At 38.1% G+C, this 14,836-nt stretch overlaps 1 protein-coding gene across 2 annotated transcripts; it reads right to left on the bottom strand.

Moving 5' to 3' along the window:
- Positions 1–1,849: 1,849 nt before the first annotated feature.
- Positions 1,850–13,672, bottom strand: sgk2a (serum/glucocorticoid regulated kinase 2a). Of its 2 annotated transcripts, none has more exons than XM_017417762.3 (13): positions 13,478–13,672; positions 12,149–12,224; positions 11,350–11,411; positions 10,073–10,130; positions 7,479–7,562; positions 6,034–6,165; positions 5,376–5,488; positions 5,258–5,294; positions 5,098–5,184; positions 4,844–4,939; positions 4,336–4,491; positions 3,954–4,043; positions 1,850–3,085 (listed from the first exon to the last, which is right to left on the bottom strand). In XM_017417762.3, the coding sequence occupies exons 2-13, from the start codon at positions 12,161–12,163 to the stop codon at positions 2,930–2,932; spliced, it is 1,086 nt and encodes a 361-aa protein (XP_017273251.1). In that variant the 5' UTR covers positions 12,164–12,224; positions 13,478–13,672; the 3' UTR covers positions 1,850–2,929. The 2 variants fall into 2 exon arrangements, with proteins under 2 accessions (XP_017273251.1, XP_037833090.1); XM_037977162.1 differs by having other exon boundaries at positions 12,149–12,384; positions 13,478–13,671.
- Positions 13,673–14,836: the final 1,164 nt, after the last annotated feature.

Below are 14,836 nucleotides of genomic sequence, written 5' to 3'. Positions count from 1 at the left end.
CTGAATAGAACAACTAATTAATCAATTTTCCAAAAGCACATGTGAGCTCTGCAGCCCTCTTTCTTCATATCTGTGCACAAGTTACATGTTGAAGAACAAAGAAATTTAAACCAATATCTTCTTTTTTTGCATCTGAGTTAAATTGGACACTAAAACTCAAAGGCTATATCACAAATTTCCAATAAACAACAAGAATGGTCAACATTGTTGGTGCAAACCAGAGAAGCTATCAACTGCAGTGTAGCACAATGAAATAGGTGCATATAAATATTAGTTTTGCTTTGAATTCAGTTTTTAGGGTGTTAGAATAGTGGTTCACATATTTAGACCAGATACAGACACAAAGCATCACTGATCACAGCAGTCATCGTTAATAATCTTTGTAAATACTCTGTTTGTGTGTTGTCATTGAAAAGACCAAAGAGAACGCAGATTCTAAACAGATAACTAAATTAATTCAAATCAATACAGATTCTTATCAGTTCATCACATCGCCCTATCTTAATGTTATGGACCTCATGTGAGAAAACATGGTCGCTTATCCAAAAACTGAGAAATTCATCCTTTGACCTCTTGTCTGTTTAAACTTTTAACATGCTAACAAGTAAGGAACATCCTTATCAGAACAAAAGAAGTTTTATAACTTAAAATGTTTAATTTAGTTTATTGCAAGTGTGCTAACAGCAGGGCCTGAGAGACATTCCCAGTCTATTATTATCCTTTCATGAATTTAATCACTGACTTTGGTTACTGAGTCTTTGTTATCATGTTAAATTTATTAAAGTTTACCAAAAGGTTGTAATTATTCTTTTTTTAGCTTGCCCCAGCTGATATTGGGCCAAGACCCAGGACAGATCAATAAACCTTAATGAAGCTAACACAGAAAAACAGACAACCCTTCGACCGTATATTTACACCAAAACTAATTTTAATTGATCAATATAAGATGTTTCGTTTAAAAATTCTAAAGTCTGAAGTAGCGTATAGTTGGGATCATTAAAACTACTGATTTTGTTATTTTACCATGCAGACCCCTTTAAAAGCTGTTTTATGCTTCAGATGCCACATTCTCAGTTGTTAGGCTTTGTAGTAAAAGGAAAACCCAAAGAAAATAATATTTTCTTGAGAAATTTTCCATTACGTCACAACAGACGTATTGGAAAAACTGTGTGCTGAAGCTGCAATCACACTTTGAATCTTTAACTTGGTCCAGTAAATAAGTCACACATGGAACCTGCAGTGCCTTTAAAAAACAACAACAAAAAATCATTTTAAACAAGGTTATTTAGAGTATTAAATTTATAACCCTGATGTTTCCGTGGTGATTTCCGAGGGGCTGCATCTCTTTATAAGATGGCTCATAATGCAGATATTAACAAACGAGGCTGTTCTCTTCCTTTCAACACTTTGTTGGAAGCACCACAAATGTTTTGACAGCCGTTTGATTTATTAACGGGTTTTCCGTGCACACAAACACACGTAGGTTTTTTAATTTGCTTGTCGTCAGTCCACCCCAGCAGTGCTGCTGGCGGCACGGGCCGACTTAACGACAGCTTCTCTGTTTACAGCATGAGTTGGAGGATGACACGGCACACAGCGTTACCGTCTCAGAGGTCAGAGCAGCATTTGCTCCTTGAGATGATCATTCTGAAGCAGCAAAATGAAACTATTGTTCCATAAAATGAATAGATATTTTTAATAATTGTTGTTGTTAAGACAAAGAAGCATCAGACACATGCACGGATGCACACCTTTAGGGGCGTTGATGCTCAGAAATTAAAATATATGGATTCTTTTAATAAAATACACAAACATGTATGACATTTGTATGAATTAAGTATAAAACAAATCAATTTTAAAGACATTTATTATATATATTTTAACTATAACTGACATTATTGCAAACAAAAAACCACTGATGAAATCACATTGGCTCAATAATCACTGAATATTTACAGAAACCAGATTCAGCACAGAAATAACAACATGGAGTCTTTATCCTTTTACAAACCACTAACAAAACAAACCTATCTACAGAATATGTTATTATTCATTAAATGTTTACAGATTTCTCCGAACTTTCCCCAGTTACCATATATAAAAAAAATCAAGTTCAAGTCCCCATAATAAACAAGTTTAATGTGTTTACTACAGTGTAAATGATTACTACATGTAGACGTTTAACACGACCCCCCTGTGATGACCAGCAGCCACCGTTTCACACAGACAAGTGTTTTATTGTTGCTACTCAAGGTATTTTCAGCACTTCTTTGGTTTGTTTACGCAGTATTTTTTTTGGTTTTTAAGGAAAAAGAATAACAAGCTGTCAGTCTGATCTTCAGACTGACAGCCATTTGCAACAAAAGTTCATTCACAATTTGATTTATGTTGTAAAAAACAAAAAAACATAAAGAACCCCCACGTACTTTTAGGACCTAATTACAAACATGACAAAGAGCAGTGCTGGAAGCTGGTGCCTTCGTTCCACAATCCTATTTACTTTTAACATTTTAGAGCGTAGAAGTTTATAAAACTAGCTGAAAAAAACAGCAGAGGCAACAGGCTTTAACAAATACGGAGCATCTTCAAGTGTAATTTCTTGCTTCATTTGATTTTTCTTTGACTTTCTTTTTCAACAGGCAAAGTTTGATAAAGTCTGTGCACAAAATAAACTGAACCATGGCTCTAAATGCTCTCTAACCTTCAAATTAACTGCATGAAGATCATTTACGTTACATTATAGAGACGCTTTAACTCCGGGACGCACCCCTGATGCAACAGAAGGGCCTCCGCCAGCGTCACACGAGGAGCTTTCACCTTCATAAGATCTTTACTCGGTGAAGTGACGACCCCATTTTACTGACATCACAAATCATTTCAACAGTTTCTTCTAAAAAAAAAACCCCGCCACATCTGGACTCTTTTCGTCTCACAGGAAGCTGTCCTCGGTGGCGACGAAGGAGAAGCCGTTGAAGGCGTTGTTGGAGCTGGTGCTGGCGTTGAGCTCTGGGGTCCGACTCACCGAGTTAGGAACCATTTCCCGGGTGAACTCGGGGTCGATGTGCTGGATGTCAGCTGGGCCTCTCTGAAAGGAGAAGCAACAACAACAACTGCAGGTGAGCAGCTTCTCAGCCCTTAAACAGTGATGCTTGAAGACACGTCTCTGTATGTCACAGAAATGACAAAAACTGAGCCACTAAGGTGCTTATTAAACCCTGGGAAGGTAGTGATAAAACATCATACTGCCATTAGAGATCGCCTACATGTGTGGCAAAATATAATTACCAGTAAATAAAACCTGCAGTGAGATAATCAGCACTAGAAAGACTTCAGAAAGAAGTGCAAAAAGTAAAAGTGTAAATACAAATTTATAATAAATCATAGGGTTTTTATTCTTTTAAATATGATTCTAATTTACCTTAGCTAAGCTTTTTTATTTTACATCTGTGATATTTACTGTACACACATACAGTATAGGAAGCAAATATTTTTAAGCATGTCTGGAGGACATGAAGAGGACAGCGTCTCACCCTGAGACACTCAGGAAGATGGAAATCTGACCTTTCAGTTAAAAGATGGCCTCTCTACCATTGAGCACATCTTTGTGACAATCCTACAGCCACATAGTGTTTATAGATGTCTAAATAATCTAATAAAATAATCCAAATAACTTGTTTTCTGTTACCAATCACAACGACTTAACCCACAAGAGAAGACGAGGGAAAAAATGTAATAATTATAATAAAGTTTGGTACTCGTGGTTCCTAAAAATACATAAATATTTAATTTGATCCAGCTGAATCAAATTCTGTGCACATGTTAATAAATGTGAGGAACATGAGTTCACTGTTTGTTCAGTTATAAAACTGAAAACTATAAAGTAAAAGATTATAAGACTCATCTGGTAGGCTTACAGAAGAGAAATAAAAACAGGCAAAAAGACAAGAACTCACCACGTTTGGGTTGTAAGGAGGAGTGATCCTCTTGTGGTAAAGATCATCCCAGTTGATTGGAGAAAAAAAGGGATGATTCTTGATTTCCAACTATGATAAAATAAAAGAAGAAGAGTTAATCCTGTTTATCTTTGTCCACATAAGAGTTTGCTCCTTTGACAGAGTTTTAACAAGTAAGATAACTTTATTTATGAAGTGCTTTTCATAAAAAATAAAACAAATACACATAAAAACAAAACAAAAAAGCCTGGAAAGACCAAATATTATGCTTAAAAGAAGAAAGAAAAAGAAGAAACAGAAAAGTTTTTCTTCTTTTTAGCATTTCTTAGTCATGATTGTTAACAACTAAAAAGAGGTTTTAGTTTTAATCCGACACACTCACAAAGTCAGCGATGGCTCCCAGGCGCCTGTGTGGGTCTTTCTGCAGGAGACCCACCAGCAGAGAGCAGACCACCTCGGACCTCCCCGGAGGAAGCGGCAGGGGCTTGTGGAGGATCCCGTCATACATTTCACCGACATCCCGGCTGTAGAAAGGAGGCTGAGGTGGAGGACAAAATGGTGTGAGACGACAGAATACTGTAGGATTTAAACTGTTCCCTAAATCCCTCCAAATACAGCTGGGTCTGTGTTGGCCCGAGTCAAACCTAATGTCTGTCTTCTTTTTTTTTAAAAAAACAGTTGTTTGTTGATGATTAGTTTGGATCAGATCACAATACTAACAGGAAATGGAGCAAAGCCACTAAATCATCTCTTGTTTTTCAGTTAAACTTGTGCTAAATGTGAGAAAAAGGATTGTCATTTCAGAGATTAAATATGTTTGAGAAAAGGACTAAGCTGCTATAACCAAAGTCTTTGCACATTTCTGAAATGTTAGACAGAAACAAACCTACCAGGCTGTAGATCATCTCATAAAGAACTGCTCCGAGGCACCACCAGTCCACTGTTCTGTCATAAGGTTCTTTACGAAGAATCTCTGGTGCCAAGTACTTCAGACAGAGAAAACACAACCAGGAACAAAACACAAATAACTAAACTACGCAGCAGGAAGAAGAAAATCCACCATCAACACCCTGCTTCTACAGTTTGTGTCGCTGCACCATTTTTTATTTATTTTTTAAATCTTATCTTGATTGTCTTCACTCACCTCCGGAGTGCCACAGAAAGTTGACGTGGTTCCTTCTGGTTCTACACCCTCTTTGCAGAGTCCGAAATCTGTCAGCACCACGTGGCCCTGCGCACACAAAACTCAGTCCTGAACGGAGCCGAATACGAAACCAAAGAGCCGAGCGTTGCCGCCGACTTACCTGCGAGTCTAAAAGGATGTTCTCCGGCTTCAGGTCCCTGTTGAGAATAAATCACAGGCTCATGAACTGACCTGACGCTGGTGGACGGGCTCGGTGCTTCAGTAAGTGTGGGTCTGACCTGTAGACGATGTTCAGCGAGTGAAGGTAGCCGATTGCACTCGCCACTTCGGCTGCGTAGAACCTCGCCCTGGGCTCGGAGAAACAGCGCTCCCTCTGCAGGTGGAAGAACAGCTGAGGGAGGACAACAAAAAGTTGAAGTTAGAGCTGCGTTTGAAACGTCTGCTGGAAGGGTTGGGGGGTGAAGGATGCAAGGGTAAACAAGAGAAATGGACCGAAGAGAGACAAGGGAACCAGCAGAGGGTATTTAATCAAATATGTTCAGATTTATTGTCTTCTGGTATTCTTCAGTAACAGATATGATTCTTAAAGACATTCAGTCAATCAGGACATGCAGACATGTTGTTGACAAAGCTTTATATGAGGGATAATAAAATCCTTGATATAAAACATGATTATTTAGGTTTTGCTTTATTAAACAAAACACACAAAAAGTCAAAAGACTGAACTTTGCGACGAATCAAAGAGGATACAACTGTATGCAAAGAAGCAATTGAAATAAAAACAATTAAATCAAAGCAGGGCGGAATATGAAGAGCTTTTATTCCACTGTAAAGTATTAAATAATGTAAATAATCGTTTATTTCTGTGTTTTTAGACATTTGTCTCTGTCTGAAAATAGAGCATGTTTTAAATTCCTTTAATTGTAAAACACAAACCTCTCCTCCGTTCACGTAGTCGAGGACGAAGTAGAGTTTCTCTGCGGTCTGGAAGGAGTAGTGGAGCCGGACCAGAAACGGGTGTTTCAGGCTCTTCAGCAGAACGTTCCTCTCCGCCATGATGTTCTTTTGCTAAACAGATAGAACCCAAATATTTTTTTTCAAAAAGAGGAACACGCCTTTGCTGTTTGCATTTTAACACCACAGTAAATGTGCTTTATTATGTATATTTACTACACTATAAAATGACTGACGAGATGTGATGTTTAGGAAACAGTGTCGTGTTTTTCATGGTTAATTATCCGGATGTTTCTCTGCTCCTCAGAGATGTCTGTGTTTATGAGACGGGTTCATGCTTAAAGTAAAAGTGAAATAAAGTCATGCTGTCTTTTCTCTTCCTCTCATTTCCCTGAATCCAGTAACTAGAAGACGTGTTAACTCAAACAAAAAGGTTTTCTTTAAACTCATTAATTCAGTTTGCATAATTTAAACAGAGCAGTACACAGAGACACTACAGCTTAGATATTTTATTTAGTATTTATAATGTTATCTCAATAATAAAATACAGTTTAGAATTTTTAAAAATGTGCTCATCTTCTGTTTATATTAAAAATATTATTAAAAGTAAATTTTTTGTGTTTAAGTCGAAAAGCTTATCAACTATTCTTTTTAATATTGGGTTTATTTTATATATAAAACTTGCTTCACACATAAAACACTTACTTTAAACTTATTTTTAAGAGTTTCAGCTGAAGAAAAATAGATTTATGAGAAGAAACTGGGATCAATAAAAGCAGATTAGAATCAGGATAAATTATTTTTTAATAAATAATCTAATGAAAGGCTGGACGTGACGGGGAGTCTCTGTAAGGCCAGATGTTTGAACTGAAGCCCAGAGGAGCGTAAAGGAAACAAACAATCTGTTTTCTGAAAGCTTCTGTAACTTTTTTTCCTTTTAAGCGCTCCGGATGAGGAGAGGACCGGCGGTTCTGATCAGATATTCTCTCTGTGTTGTCCGACAAACACAAGCGGGCCGGTTTCATTTTCTGCGGGTCGTAAAATGTGTCCTTTGTTCAGAACAAGCTGCAGATTAGATAAGATCCAGACTGGGTCAGAAGTCTGTTTACTAATAACTTTCAAAGATAGAAGCAGAAACAAACAGATGTTTCTTCTGGTTTAATTTCAGATAGTTTCCACCTTTATAATTAGTTTTAACCATTGTTTAAAATAAAAAAACAATACAACATTCTGGAGGTTTTATTGGTATACATGTTTATCAGCAACATCATACTTAGATTTTTAAAAATATTTTACTCTAAGTGTATTCAAATGAAAAGTTTTAGTTAAACAAAGAAATAAATGAATTTGTAGCTTTGCTGTAATTTCATTTGAGTTTATGTTGAGTCAGAAATGACCCAGAGTTGGGACTAAAAAGGCAAAAATACCTCTTTTTTCTTTAGGATGATTTTCTTCTGCAGCACCTTGACGGCGTAGAACTTGCTGTCGGCTTTGTGCTTGGCGAGCAGGACCTGCGTGATGGTTTGCTTGTTAGTGCTTTGTTTTGTAAATATTCGGCGCCAGCATCTCGGCACGCTGCCGTCAGGACATTTCATTAAAAAAAAACACAGATAGATGATGTGTGGAAAGAGCTGATACTGAGAAAAACAAGTGCTGACTAAAGAAGACAATAAAAGAAAGAAAATAAAAACAAAATGCATCATGACTTATTTTTATTTACTTTTAAAGTTTATAAAAAGACACAAATTATTGTTTCTAAATCAATGAGAGGAAAAAGGAACAGTAAAAATTACTGTAAGACGAAATCATACCCAGAGAGAGTTTAAAATATCTATATTTATTTAATATCTATATTTTGTTTTTGCCTTTTTTGCCACTCTTATCTGATAAAGTTCATCAACAGTGGAACTAAAAGAGAAAGCGAATCAGTGCTGGACCAAGAACAGACCCCTGAGGGACCCCACATGTGGAGGAAACCTTAAGAAGATGGAAAACCAACCCTGCCTGAGAGAAAAGCTTCTGTCTGGTAAGTAAGATTTAACCTAACAGCAGTTCCTTTAATGACCAAACCATGTTTCAGTCAAGAGATTAGGGAGGTGGGAAGGTCTAAAAATCACTAAATCTGCAGAATCTATTCCTAATAAAGGACAAGAAGTGCAGATTCTGTGCTGTGATGGGGTGTGAAGAAGACTGAAATATGTATTTTGCCTCAAAATGAGAAAAGATAGATGATTTTAGTTTTCATAGAAAAGGGTTGCACGAATACAAGTTTGAATAGTTTCAGCTTATGATCAACGTTCGACAGCGACAGGACCCGGGGTTGAGCGAGACAGTCCCAGAAAGACCAGGAAAACGGCTCAATATGTTTGTTTCTGAGGCACAAAGAAGCTAAAAATAGGCTCCGGCGTTGTCATTCCTGAAAAGCACCACACTTCCTGTCCACATGGAACCAGGTCCTGCTGATGAATAAACACACCAGGTTCAACAATATCAATAACTTCTTTAAAGACACGGGAAAAAAAAGTCCAGAGGACACGTAGGGGGCTTCGAGCGGCTAACCACTCAACCAATAATAAGAGAGAACTAAACTAAAAGTAATCTAGAGCAGAAGAGGACAGCAGCAGAGGAGTGATGAGCAGAGATCTGATGACAGAAATAGGATCAGAAAAGAAAAGTAATAAAGTTTCCCACAATGCTGGTGTTTCTGGAAGGCAAGCAGCCATTGGAGGGCTGATAACAGCATTTATTTCTTAGGTTTAATGAAACATGAGGTCTGAGGCAAGTCTTAGTGATAAAGTCTGATTAACTATTTGTTGTTAAAAACACTGAAAATCTGTTCTAACGCCCCAAAGATGATCTGAAGTTTCTATCATTCCCACTTCGTTTTGGCTCTCCTGTAAATCAGCTGCTGTTTCTCCAGAAATCAGCTTCAGGTTTAAGAAGCTCAGCTGAACAACTAAAACTGTCAACGTTAAACTTCACTTTATGTCTAAAGCACAATTAAAACTACGCAAGTTGGACCATGGAGCTGTAGAATAAACCACGCACATCAAAATTGATGAAACGCATCATTTCAGGAACACGAAAACTAAACAGGAAGTAAATATTCTACATCAGCTCATGGGTAAACTAGCCCTGCAGGGCACAGCTTTAAGGTTTTTTGGAAGTAAAACAATTTCTAGCAGCAGCTCAAGTGAAGGTAAGACGGTTCAGGAAGAAATTTGAATTAAAGCAGGAAAATGGTCAGAGATTTCATTGTCACAGAGAGAGAAAACAGATTCAGAAACCCATGAGAGGCCTCAGTGAATTTTACAGTTAATGATTCGTGACGAAGACAACCTGTTCTGGTTTTCTCACTCGACCTTCTTGTAACATTAGAAGCAGGACGATGTCTTCAAAACGTCTTATTTCCTCTATTCTCAGCACAAGAAAACCACTGGTGATTTAGATTACTGCAACTAGAAACTATTAATTCAAAAACCGTCATTAAGAGAAAAGTTGTGCCTCCTCCACATCAACCGAAATAAAATGAGGAGGAAAAATGAAAGCACCTGACAAAGAATACGGCCTTGGTGGACCCCGAATGAGGAACGTTTATAAGAATAAATGACAATTAAACTTAATAAAATGTGATAAGTGGGTTTAAACCCCTTCAAGAGTCATTTTAAGTCATTACAGCTGACAGATCCACGGCTTCAAACGCAGGGAGACCTAAAAGAATCCCAGGTCTGTAAAGAAAGGCCAATCATTCGTCCCTATATGTCCTGCAGAACCAGGCTAATATTTCTGTCTGAGGTTGGTTAAAACAACTTTATCCAGGACGTTTGGACCCTACAGGTTCACTGCTGCTAACTGAGACGAACTGAGGCGCCGTCATTTGGTCACCGAAGACAAAACGAACAAATTCATCGGGGAGTCTGAGAAGCACGGGTGAATGTGTGAACCGAATAAGAAAACTACAGAGAGGAGACGATGCATCCATCAGTAAAAAAAAATACAGAATAAACTCTTTCAGTTTTACCTTTCCGAAGGTCCCTTTACCGATGACGGCCAGGAAGTCAAAGTCAGTGGGTCTGGCACTAAAGCAAGACAGAGAGTCAGATGTTAACTTATTTCTGCTTTTTAAAACCCTCTTTTTTTATTTAAAGTGGGTTTAAATGTCTTTTTTTTCTCAGATACTATTGATCAACATTATACTCGGTTACATTAGGCTGTAATGTAGAGTTTGGACTGCATTAAAGAAAGACTGTGTACAAACAGAGCAAACTAAAACAAACTCCTACCAACCAGAGGTGTGGCTGACAAGCAAAGCTCAGTCCAAGGACAAACTACGTTAAACTCCCCGAGGTCGAGCACCAACCCAAAACAGTGCCGAGCTTAATGAATGTCTATGGCTGCTTCTGCGGCTCGTTAAAGATTACATTAGAAGGCTGCGGAGAAGTGTTTTGTGGGCAGATGAGACGAAGCGTAAAGCTGATCCTGAGAGGCTTGTTTCATCAGGACAGGAGCAGTGCCGCCGGTCTTTAACCGAGGCTCGGAAAATGTGGGTCAAGAAGCAAGAAAACTCAGAGTGAGGGTCAGAGTGAGGGTCAGAGTGAGGGTCAGAGTGAGGGTCAGAGTGAGCCGGTGTCTGTCTGCAGGGGACGCCCCGGTCAGGCCCCGACTTCATCACGGTGACAATCTCTCCAGCTCTCGCTCACACCTTAATAGGTCACCAGTTGACCTGACGCGCACGCTTTCGGTCCGGACTGCTCCACACCTAAAGGCCGCAGGCGGGAGGCAAACCTGCGACCTTCTTTTCGTGACATGGCGGCGAAGTGCCACCACAACCCAGAGCAGAAGCCTAAAGATACCAGCGAGCTGACTCATCAAAACGCTTTCCTGAGACCTACACTGAGCGGACCGTCACTGCAGAGTTAAAGCTGTTCTAGAAGAAAGGAAAAGCTCTTTTAAAGTAATATTAATGATATTTTTGCCCCTCTCAGATCAGTAATGTTAGAGAACTTTCCTCGGTTTACAGACGCAGGTCTAATATCTCGTCTCAGGTGTTTATCTTTATCTGCTCTTCTTACTTGTGTGAAATTCAACTGAGGTTTTAGTTCCTGAAGGAAGAGTTCACACAATTACAGCTACTATTAAACATAAACTATGACGCTGCTGCTTGTAGTTTTGTTTGTTTTATCTGAACTGAGATATTTTGACTGGATTTAAATATTATGTCATCGATCACAGATAATAATAATAATTGTGCTTTCTGGGCTGATAGAGACGTATTTATGTTAGTTAGAAACTACTGACTGTGGGTTTGCAGAAGGTCCCAAATTGACATCATCATGAGAGGAAGAGGATGTTGGTCGCAGCTGGAAAAAAAGAAGAAGAAGATAAAACAATTATTAAACGCTTGAATTAAAAAGACACTTCCAGTGCTTTGACTGGTCAACGTTCAGAGTATGTTCAGGGAAAAGTTTGCTTAAAAATATGTGAATAACATGTTTTGTTTGGTAAATAACAACAAGCATCACAACAATTACACAGTAAACACAAAAACTAACAAAAGGCTTTTTTTACTTCTCTTTAAAAAAAAGAGTGACAGAAGACATAAGTTTACCAGATACTACTGCTGACATTTTGTGGATTATTTAGCCAAAACTGACCTATTTTGATGGGAAATCTCTTCTAAAAATAAAACAACATAATCTGGTTTATAAGTGAGTCAGCGTGGCGTTTTATCACATCCATTTTGAGCCAAAAGTAGGATCTAAATATGAAGAGGAAACACAATAACAGACCGAAGAGCCCGACGGTAACAGAAAGACCAGATGGGATTAATCCAGCCTCAGACTCTTAAATAAAACTGAAACAATTTGGAGATGTTATAGATACCATAAAACATAAAACAAAAAAATTACAAAACAAAGATTCTACATTTTGAAGATGTTTTGCTAAAAATAGTTTCGTCTGAAAACCATCTGCTGAACAAAGACAGCATTCTTCAGATAGAGATCTAAACTGGTCACACGCTGCAGCAGGCTGCAGGGGGAAGAAAAATGACATAAAATAAAAGCTTTAGAATAAAAACAAATACGACAACGCTTACGTTTGAGTGTGCCATGGTTCTTGTGTTCAGATCCCGCTGCAGACCCGCGTCTGGAGCATCTGCGTTTGGCCTGAACCTGTGAGAGGAGAGCAAAGGTTCGGTCCAAAGTTCGGGATTCGAACACGTCCAGCTCTGACTTCTGCAGTGGTCCGAGTCGCGAGTCGTCTGCTGACTCCTGCGTGACTCCCTAAGCGGTCCGGACGAGCTGGTAGTTCTTGTTCGCCAGGAACCAGATGCTGGAAAAAAAAACAATGAGGGCTCTTGTGTGCATATTGGACAGTCGTGTACATGAATCTGTCATGTTGTGGACACGTCAGTGTTTATGGAGCCACAATAAGGGTACCTGCTTCCTTTTTCCGAGAAAAAAAATTGCACCCTACTTTGCAAATTGGTAAAAAATAAAATATCTATTTTTAAAATGTTAGCTCTGCAAAGAACCATTTCTACTAATTCAATATTATATTCAGTTTGCTGCTGCAAGAACAGATGGGGAAAGAGCCGTCACCGTGTAATTACAGCACAAATCTGTGGAAATATGTGATAAGTAAACATCTGCGGGGCTGAACCCCGGCCTGCTGCCCGAAGGAGGCGATGAAGGAGCCCCACGTGAGCCGAGGCCGTCACCAGATCCTAGGAAAGGCTGTACAGGGTGTTCTCGTCTGCAGGTAAACAAAGAGACGTGCGCCTGATCTGAAGGCGCTGCTGTTGTGGTTAACAACACTATTTGTTTGTGTTATTAGCAATTCGTAGAAAAAAAAAAACAGTGGCAGGGATATTAAGGACCAGCATCTTCTTTAGGAGGTAATAATTAACTTTGGTCTGGACCTTTGAAACCCTGCAGATCTTTTACTGACACAAAAATATTAAGCAGGAAGCTGAAATGCTGCAACGAAAGAAATAAAAATGCGTTTATTGCAAGCAAAGAACGACCCCCTACTTTATAATTCTCATAACTATCTTTTAATATTCCCCTTGTAAAGCACACTCAGGCAAACAACTAGTTTCTTTTTAAAAGTTTATTTCTTATCTGCAAAGTCTCTTCACTGTTTTTCTTTTTTTTAATTTATAAGATATAAGATATACCCCCATACAAAATAAAACTCGTAATTTTGTTGAATCAGCATGATCAGCTAGGAATAACTTGACTAAATAATCATGAAAAAGAACATTAAAGACAATAATAACGACAATAAATAATCATTTTACACACTTCCAGACTGACTGACTGACTGGGAAAAGTGAGACTCTGTAAGGATTTGGTGGATATATTTTAATTAATAAATGAAACAGACGGGATCTATCAGCAGGTGGAGGCTTCAGTTTGCTCACCTGAGTGCAGAGAAGATGGACGGACGGTGTGTGGGCAGCAGCCTCCCTCACCTGAGCTTCACCTGCGCTCCACCTGAGCTCCACCTGAGCCCGACGTTTTGTCTTTAAAACACAAACCAAGGTCAGCCTCTCCGCTTCAGGGGAGTGAATTATTGATGAAGTTAATGAGTTGGGGGGGAGAAAAAAGAAAATTAGGCGGAGCGACGTCTACTCAGACGTACCCCCCAGGAGGAGCGTGTGGCCGCGCGCGTAGACACGCAGTAACGTCGGTTCCATGCACACTTCCGGCCACTTCCTTTTTGTTGCTTTCAGAATAAAAGCGAACTGTTAAAAACAACCCTAGCTTTTAAAAAAAAAAAGATGTTTATTTACATTTAAAAAAATAAAATAAATATGATTAAATTCTCAAATTTATTAAACACAATCACATCTGCTTAAAGGATGAAGGTTAAATTTGTGCAACTGTGCTTTTAAACACAGCTACTAGCTGTTAGCCTAGCTTAGCTCAAAAACTTTTCTTTTTATTTACCAAATATCAATAAATAAACTGGTAGTTTTTTAACTGTAGTAATGTTTTAGGTTCTGCTGAAAAGATGAGAAAGAAGTCCAATTTCTCAGCTTTGTAAAAAGAAAACAGGAAACTTTTTTTTTAAGATTTCTAGTTTTATACTGTCTAGAAATAATAATTGTTCTGACTAATATAATAAAAAAACAAAAATAATGCTTAGTAAAAAAAAAAGGTATTAGTTTCTGACTTTGAGAACAAATTTAATTAAACAAGAAAATATTTCATTGAACTCTTCATTTACATCACATTACAGTTTTAAAGTAATTATGTTACTAGCCTGCCCTGAAACTTCACAACTTTTTAATTTAAAGGATTAGTTTGGGATCTGCATATCAGGATGTTCTTTAATTCTGAGGACAGAGACATAGTATAAGTTCAGATTTTTAGTTCTGTAAACTAGAAATGAAGCTCTTAACATTTAATTAAAAGGCCTCATTAAAGAAAAAAAAAAAAAAATTGTTTAAAAAAAACAAAAACTTTAATTTTCACAGGTGTAAATCTAACTGAATAAGCACTTTTGTGGACATAAACCTGCTTAACAGTGTCGTAGTCACCCTATTATCTCCATAATTATGTAACTAATTAAGGAGATAGGAGCTCTGGAGCTGCATGCAGTAATAAAATAATTTCCACTTGGTAGTTGTTCCTTTCAGTTCACGGCTCAAAAAGGTGTCTACCCAAGTGACCAATGTTATTTATATTTTACAGAAAACAGACCTATCATAGGTTGTAGAGTGCATAATTAAAAAATACGGCAAGTAGAAAATGCACTCAGACAACCAGGTAAGTCA

Source organism: Kryptolebias marmoratus, linkage group LG8 (assembly GCF_001649575.2).
Source record: "Kryptolebias marmoratus isolate JLee-2015 linkage group LG8, ASM164957v2, whole genome shotgun sequence".
Classification (NCBI taxonomy): domain Eukaryota; kingdom Metazoa; phylum Chordata; class Actinopteri; order Cyprinodontiformes; family Rivulidae; genus Kryptolebias; species Kryptolebias marmoratus.
Note: the sequence above shows the minus strand (reverse complement) of the source record. Positions and strands in the feature narration are given on the sequence as shown.

Excerpts from the sequence above, each read along its gene's own strand:
- sgk2a (XM_017417762.3), bottom strand. Across the intron at positions 5,185-5,257 it reads ACATCCTTTTAGACTCGCAG|GGCCACGTGGTGCTGACAGA; the intron begins GTAAGTCGGCGG and ends TTGTGTGCGCAG. Across the intron at positions 4,044-4,335 it reads TGGGAGCCATCGCTGACTTT|TTGGAAATCAAGAATCATCC; the intron begins GTGAGTGTGTCG and ends ATTTTATCATAG.